This window comes from Hipposideros armiger, unplaced genomic scaffold (assembly GCF_001890085.2).
Source record: "Hipposideros armiger isolate ML-2016 unplaced genomic scaffold, ASM189008v1 scaffold_192, whole genome shotgun sequence".
Lineage (NCBI taxonomy): Eukaryota > Metazoa > Chordata > Mammalia > Chiroptera > Hipposideridae > Hipposideros > Hipposideros armiger.
This window is the reverse complement of record NW_017731542.1, coordinates 2,422,347-2,430,126: the sequence shown is the minus strand read 5'-3', so window position 1 is coordinate 2,430,126 and position 7,780 is coordinate 2,422,347. Positions and strand designations below refer to the sequence as shown.

General features: G+C 48.0%; 1 protein-coding gene across 4 annotated transcripts in view; it reads left to right on the top strand.

Moving 5' to 3' along the window:
• Nucleotides 1–7,277, top strand: part of LANCL2 (LanC like glutathione S-transferase 2) — an 18,600-nt gene extending 11,323 nt beyond the window's left edge. For all 4 annotated transcript variants that reach the window (XM_019653038.1, XM_019653039.1, XM_019653041.1 and 1 more), the window contains exons 6-9: nt 845–1,027; nt 1,360–1,536; nt 3,910–3,982; nt 6,123–7,277. In XM_019653038.1, coding sequence (XP_019508583.1) covers nt 845–1,027; nt 1,360–1,536; nt 3,910–3,982; nt 6,123–6,235 — 546 coding nt within the window. In that variant the 3' untranslated portion in view covers nt 6,236–7,277. The remainder of the gene's footprint in view (nt 1–844; nt 1,028–1,359; nt 1,537–3,909; nt 3,983–6,122) is intronic.
• Nucleotides 7,278–7,780: the final 503 nt, after the last annotated feature.

Sequence of the window (7,780 nt, the reverse complement as noted above, 5' to 3'; positions counted from 1 at the left end):
TGCAGCAGTGTGATAGTGTGTGACAGTGATAGTGTGACAGTGTTACAGTGCAGCAGCATGACTTAGCATGGGGGTACCATGCTAAGTGAAGTAAGCCAGAAAAAGACAAACCATATGATTTCCCTTTTATATGGAATATAAAACAAAAAAAGAAACAAATGAACAAACAAAACAAAACAATCTCAGAGATACAGACAACATATTGGTAGTTACAGAGGAGAGGGAGGCTGGGTGGAGGGCGAAATGGGTAAAGGGGGTCAGATGTACGGCGAGGGATGGAAACTAGACTTTAGGGGGTGAGCACGCTGTAGTATACACAGGTAGCGGATTACAATGTTTTACACCTGAATCTTATGTGATGCTATAAACCAGTTATAATAGCTCAATTAAAAAAAGATGATGCAGGTATTTGAAAGTCCCCATTAAAAAAGGTAGCCAGCTCACTTGGCTGCCCACGATGCCCAGATATTGGGTCAAATATTATCCTGGATGTTCCTGTGAGGGTATTTTGGGTGAGATTTCCATGGAAATGGGGAGACTTCCAGTAAAGCAGCCCTCCCTCCATAATGTGGGTGGGCTCAGCCCTCCGTTGCCTCCCCTGGGCCGGAGCGAATTCTGCAGCAGGTGCTCAGGACTTAATCCGCAACATCGAAAAGCTGAAACCAAAAAACATCTGCCCTCATCTTAAATAAACAGATATTTGAATTGATTCTAATTTTATACGCTCCTCAGTATTCCATGTAATTGATGCTTTATTCTATTAGCCACAATACAGAGGTCTACAAAAGAAAAAAAAAAACTTAAGGAAAAATAAATTAAATGTTTTATTTTTATTTGTTTAAAGCCAGCAGCAAAAGTGGACCAAGAAACCTTGACAGAAATGGTGAAACCTAGCATCGATTACGTACGCCACAGGAGATTCAGATCAGGGAACTACCCATCGTCCTTAAGCAACGAAACAGACCGGCTGGTGCACTGGTGCCACGGCGCCCCCGGCGTCATCCACATGCTGATGCAAGCTTACAGGGTCAGTACCCAGCGTCACAGGCAGCCGGTGCTCCGGGCCCCGCTTTCACCACCGGCTTTTCAGTTTGACGTGGGCAGGCGTTTTCATTGGTTAGACTAAGTTTTAGAATTACTTTCGCAGAACCATGAGCTAGGAGAGGACAAGGGGATAGACGGGTAGGGTAAGATCGTAAGGTGCTGTAGTCGGTGTTGCTGGGGGTGTTTGTTTTTTTCTATCCTCAGTGCCATGTCAGGTTTCCTAGTGTCATGCCACTTTCTAAGCAGAACGAGGAGATACTTTGCTGACTCTCCGTTGAAACCATCTTGTTGACACTGCTCTGTTTCACGGCCCAGGTGTTTCAGGAGGAAAAGTACTTGAAAGATGCCATGGAGTGCAGCGACGTGATCTGGCAGCGAGGTTTGCTCCGGAAGGGCTATGGGGTCTGCCACGGGACGGCCGGGAACGGCTACTCTTTCCTGTCCCTCTACCACCTCACGCAGGATAAAAAGTACCTCTACCGAGCGTGCAAGGTAAGGGCGTCTCAACCCAAACAGCTTCCCAACACCCTGGAGCACGCACAGAACTACAGCTCCGCTCCTCCTGACCAGCTCTGCAGTGGGTCCTGTTTGTCCCGGCACAGCCTTGCCCTGGCGCCCTCCCATTGCACCACGAGGAAGAGCCCCTGCGCCCCGGCCCTCCCCACCCCCTTTTAGCCCACTTTCTAGGCCCCCCTCTGCACACTCCAGCCGTGCTGCCCCACCTCTACACCGGCTGGGGCGTGCCACGTGCCCCTGTGGGCATTTTATTAGCTGTTTCTTCCGTCAGGAATGTTCTTCCCCCGAAATTTGCATGGCTGCTCCCTGTCATTCTAGTCTCAGCTGCTGTGACATCCTTAGAGAGGGCCTCTGAGACCATCCTCGTGTCTTTGCTGCTTGCTTGAGTCTGTGGAAGCACTAGAATACAAGCTTGCTGACCTTACTCGTCTAGGTCACCACCCTACGCCAGTACCCAGAGCACAGGCTGGCACAGGCCAGACCCGGTTAATGTTTGTAGTGTTTTTATTACTGTACACATTTCACAGGATTAGTTGGATAGTCACAGAAAAAAGACGGGAAGAAAACACAGTGAAATGTTTACATCACCCTGATAGATGGAGGCACCACAGGTGACTTCTTTATTTTTAGGACAGTGAACATGTTACTATAGATGAAACCTTTCCTCAGCCCACATAGAACGGACGCCATCCTTGGTGCCGCCTGCGAGGTACACACAGGCCTGTCATGGTGCTCGCGCTAACAGAGGAGCACGCAGGGGGTCGTGGGGCCCATTGAGGACAGGCGCCTCACCCCCGGACGTTCCCTGGAGGTCAGGATGTGACGTCCAGGCCGGGACCTCAAGAATAGCTTTAAAATAAGCAAAGGGGATGGGAGATGTTAGCAGGAAGGCCCAGGGGTGTGAGGCCCCTGCAGGATGGCGACGTTCATGTGGCCAGAGCAGAGCGGGTCATAGATGCAGCTCGATTTGGTGAGAGCTGCAGTACGGACGGTTAACTAAATATGGGGGACCGGGAAAGGCTTTACGGAGGATGAGACACAGGTTTAAAATGCAGTCTTCCAGGTGGACTTGGAAGGGGTGCCCTGGGAAGGTGGGGCACCTTCCTGATGGGAGAATAGCTCCTGCATGGAAGCACAGAGGACCCCGCTGTGGGGGACACAGGTGAAGGTGGGAAAAGGCCAGAGAAGGTGGTCCTTCCCTAGTTGGTAGCTCTCAACCTTGCCACACCTTCGGGTCACAGGGGGCTTTAAACAAAGCTGGAGCCCGCCCCCTGTCTGCATGTCCAGGCCCCCGCTGGTTGTCACATCGGCCAGCCGGTGCTGACTGGAGGTGGGGCTTCACGGGGTTTGTCATCGTGCCCAGACTCCTCTCAGAAGGTTGCTGTGGTCCCAGTGGAAAGGATAAGGTCGAGGTTGGCTTTCCCCAAGCTGTTCTTTAATAATGAATGTAAAAAATGTTGAGTTGTAAACCATAGCTTCGGCTGTGATAATAAAGAGGAGAGACTTAGAAACCAAGAATTTAGCGGGTTTTTCTAAGGTAGAGAAGATGCAAGTGTCAGAATGTCTCCCTGTTGTCTGACTAAGGACGCTAGACGGATGGTACATCAAACAGCTAGAAGGGTGAGCAGACGTGGAGGGTGGAAGGCAGAGCGAGTGTTAGTGTATATGTGCTTAATTTGATATTCCTTGTGTTTATTACTTATGATTCTTCGTATATAAATGACAGTATTAAGTTAGCTTAAGGAAAAAAGGGAAATTTGTTATAATGATATAAAAACCCACGGAGGAGGTCTCAGAAGGAAGGGTCAGGGTGCTCAGAGGAAATGCTGGGTGAGGCGTGTCAGACCACGGGCAGCGCCCCCGGCAGTGCCCCAGGCAGTGCAGTCACAGGGACGCGGAGAGACGTGAAGGTGGGGGAGAGTGCTGGGGGCTGGGCGGCAGCTTAGATGCCTTACAGCTGAGGCCAGAGAATACAGCCGGGAGCCGGCAGCTGGCCCTGAAGGCGGGTTCAGAGCCAGGGTTTTTGATGCGGGTAGAGTTACTTCAGGAATTAACCACCGGCAGGTGCCTCGAAAAGACAGGTGGTGCTTGTTAGCTTTCTGTTTCAATCTTCCCTCCAACACTTTGCGGCAGACACCTCCTTACAGCTGGGAAAACAGGCTGAGAGGTGACAGACCGCTGAGAAGAGGTGGCGCTGGGGTCCAACCCCGAGCCCACGCTGCCAGCGTTTCTCCGACCCAGGGGTTCCTTCCTCCCTTGGACTCTTGGGGAATTCATTGCGGTGTCTTATCTGTTGTCTTTCCACCAAGCGAGATCTCCACCCTTAAAAGGAAATCCACTTCTTCTCAGTTTGCAGAGTGGTGTCTAGAATATGGAGCCCATGGGTGCCGCATTCCTGACAGACCCTACTCCCTCTTCGAAGGTAAGGGCGAGCGGCCTCTGAGTGAGCGAGTGGGTGCGTGCATCTGGCCCCTTCGCTGTGTGGACTGCTGCCAGGACCTTTATCTCACTTGGGTAATAACCACAGACACAAAATAACAATGAGCAGAGCGGTTTATCGCTGACATTACACTGAGTCTCTTTACCCCACCTGCTCTGTGCTCCTGTGTCTTCCAAGTATTTTTAGATCGTTTGTGAAGTATATATGGAGACAGAACATAGAGTGTTTGCTACTTGGTAATGGGAGAAATAATAAGTTTCCTCTTCTGCTTTTCATCTGGAATAATGTGTATATAATAACAGTCCATTCACAGGAAACTGGGTTATTTTAATATATTTAATTAAGTTTTATAAAGATTATGAATAATTAATATTAATAATTAAAAGCATTAGTAATTAGAAATATTCGTAGTTGGGAAAAGTAATGAGACTATTGAAGAAAGTTTTGAAAGACGAGCAGTGACAGGAAACGAGCAGACGTGACATTGGCAGAGCTGCAGGCACCATGTGTAGACGGTGATTCAGAAAAACAAAGTAGAAGCCCTACTTGGGGGCTCAACTACTCTGTGTATTTATAGTGTGCGTGTGTGTGTGTGTGTGTGTGTGTGTGTGTGTGTGTGTGTGTGTGTGTGTGAATTGGATACTTTGCAACCTAAGCCACAGAAATCAATGAGCAAAGGTTAATGGCGTTAGGATAAAATGATGATAACTTTTAATTACTTTGGAGCCCCATCTATTCTAATTCCAAAGTAAACTTCAGAAGGAATAAGTAATTGAATATTTTTTTAAAAATCAAACAGTGGGCGGGTATTGAATTTTGTCAAATGCTTTTTCTGCAACCTGTGATAAGATCATGTGATTTCTGTTTTCTTCCTTAGCCTATTAATATTGTGGATTTTTAATCTGGGTAGATTTTCAAATATTAGCCAGTCTTGCATCTCTGGACTAAACCTCACTTGGTCATGGTATACAGTTCTTTTTTTTAATTGCAGGATTGTATTTGCTAATACTTTGTTAAGGATTTTTGCATCCATACTATAATAGTAAACTATATTTTTGGACTTGGTGGAGCTTCCCACATCCAAGGTGTGCTGCACACCCCACCACACAGGAACCAGGGTCTGCTCCGGGCCCCTGTGCAGGGGCGAGGGGTCACTGTCTGTCTCGCGCAGATCGGCGGTTTTTGGATTTCTTACATAAGCTTCTGGAATCCTTTCTTCAAACAAAAACTGTAGGAAGGGCTGGGGGCAGCCCCAATGCAGGAAAACATCTACCGGCACATACAAAACATGAACAATTCGCAAAATGACTGCAGGAAGAAGCCAGACAACAGGCTACATACGTACTGTGTGATTCCATTCATGTGACGTCCTGAAACAGGCAGGCGAGTCCAGGGTGGGGACGGTGGCAGGCAGACCGGAGAGGGACACGGGCTTCCTGGAGAAGGGGTGAAACTAACCCGTATCTCAATACGGTTTGGTGTACGCAGTGATCAGACCCTACTGAAGACTTGTGGGTTCCGTCGTATGTGAGTGTACATCAAAAGGAAAATACTAAACAAACACCCAGTAGGGGAGGTTCTGGTTGAAGGAGGGCTGGAGGCTGGAGCGGGGAGTCTTCCTCACTGCATCCCACAAAGAAGCTCCTGCAGCTCTGTTTAGAACACGAAGCTCCGTTACTGCACTGATTTGGGGTGGGGTTTTGACCAAAGCAAATCAAGCTCATTTTCAGGTGACATTCTTAGAACCTAAAGAACATATAACATGCAACTTTTTGTTTGGAATAAGACTATAAAGGCTCTGAGAGATCACAGCAGCACCACCCATAACTTCTGGTAGTGATTCTGTGAGATCATCTTCAAATTTTAAGATATTAAGATAAAGCCCAGAAACCAATTCTAAAAAATAATACAGTGAAGAAAAGTGGTATCCTTACCTGGTGGGTGCTAATTTAAGGATTTCTTTCTTTCTCTGCATCTCTCTTTTTCTTTTGTTGTTTTTGAAGTCCTCAGCTCCTTTCCTCACGTCCTTCCAGCTCCTGATAAAGGAAGCGATTAAAGGTTACTTTGCTTCAGGTATTCCCCTCGAGCCCTTTCATAAAAGAATCCCCACCTTGCGTTACAGGCATGGCTGGTGCGATTCACTTTCTCTCCGATGTCCTGGTACCAGAGACGTCACGGTTTCCAGCGTTTGAACTTGGCTCTTCGCAGATGGAGAAAAAGGTGCAAAAAGACTAAGAGACCCATTTGGACCCAAAGTCAGAAGATTGCTAGCACCTGACAAAGAACCAACTATGAATTTGGAAAGAGGAAAAAGTAGAAGCCGGCACCTTCACAGCCCCTTGTGCTGCAGAGACCCTCAAGTTCAAGTCAGTGCATGAGTGACAGAAACCATCCCATTGGCGTTTTGTGACAGTGTCCCCGCACTGGTGTGAAACACGGATTCTTCACGTCCAGTTCTCCGTAGTGTCTGCATGTTTCTTGGTGTTCGTTGTTTGTAAGTTGTTCTAAGTGGAAAGTCCTCTGTCCACGAACTGGAGCTGACCGCGCGGGAGTCCGGCGGCCACTTCTCTGTATATAGTGTCCTAAGTGTTGACACACAGGCAGCAGTCAGGGGGTGCCGCTTAGATGTCAGAAAGGTTCACTGGGGGTGGGGGGTCCCAGTGGTAATACTTTCTCAGCGTTTCTGTGTGTACCTCTCAGATGAGCATGAGGGAAAGACCATTCCACAAACTGAAAAGAAACCCACCAGAGAGGAGGGGGTTGGCTGGCCTGGTTGGAGGGGTGAGCCTGCCCACAAGGCAGGTGTTTTGTATGTTTTGTGTTTTGTGCTCAACTTTGTGTTTTTAAGAAGCCCGAGGAGGTGGTTGCAGCTCTCCTGGGGATCCCTGTGCTCAGCAGAGGTGTCAGGCACTTGGTGTGACATTCCAGGGGCGCCCTGCAGTCTGGGGCAACCAGTGCCCTGGGGAGTGGACTTCATGACGCCAGGGACAGCTTTCAGGGGAAGCCATTCCATGGCCCCGTCCCAGACCGGATAGCCGTGGCTGAGCGTCAGCAGTTCTAGACTCAGCACATATTACTAAGCATCAATGTTATAACTCACTGCCCTACGTCAGAGGGGAAAGTCCCGGAAGGCTGAGAAGCAACAAGACATTCCCTAAGTCCCTGCAACAACACTTAGTTCAAAACTTGGCAAGTTATCAGAGTATAAGTTTGGGATTAATACAGTTCTATTTTGTCCACTTATTTGGTGATAAAATCTCACATTGGTTAAAATGTATTAAGTATGAAAGTACTAGTCTTCATTTATACATACAGGAAACAGTGTTCTAACCAAGAAAATTGTTGTATTACCTGTCTGACGATTTTTATTTTAAAAGTGGGCATTGATTTGGATTAGCGTGCCCTTGGTAATTCTGTCACGCAGGTTTCAGTTTGTAGGTTTTCTCATCATGGGATGAGTGGTCCAGGACCTCCGAGTACTTCTCCTCTTGCAAGCTGACGCATGGGGCTTACAAGACAGGCTAGGTGTCTCGATGGTCCACGCCTTGTCCAGAACATGTCAGATGGGGCAGCCCGTTGGCTCAGGTGGTTAGAGCACAGGCTCATAACACCAAGGTTGCCGGTTCGATTCCCACATGGGCCAAGGAGCTGCGCCCTCCACAACTAGATTGAAGACAACTACTTGACTTGGAGCCGATGGGTCCTGAAAAAAACACTGCTTCCCAATAAAAAATTGTAAAAAAGAAAAAAACGTTTAAAAAACAAAAAAGTGTCAGCCCC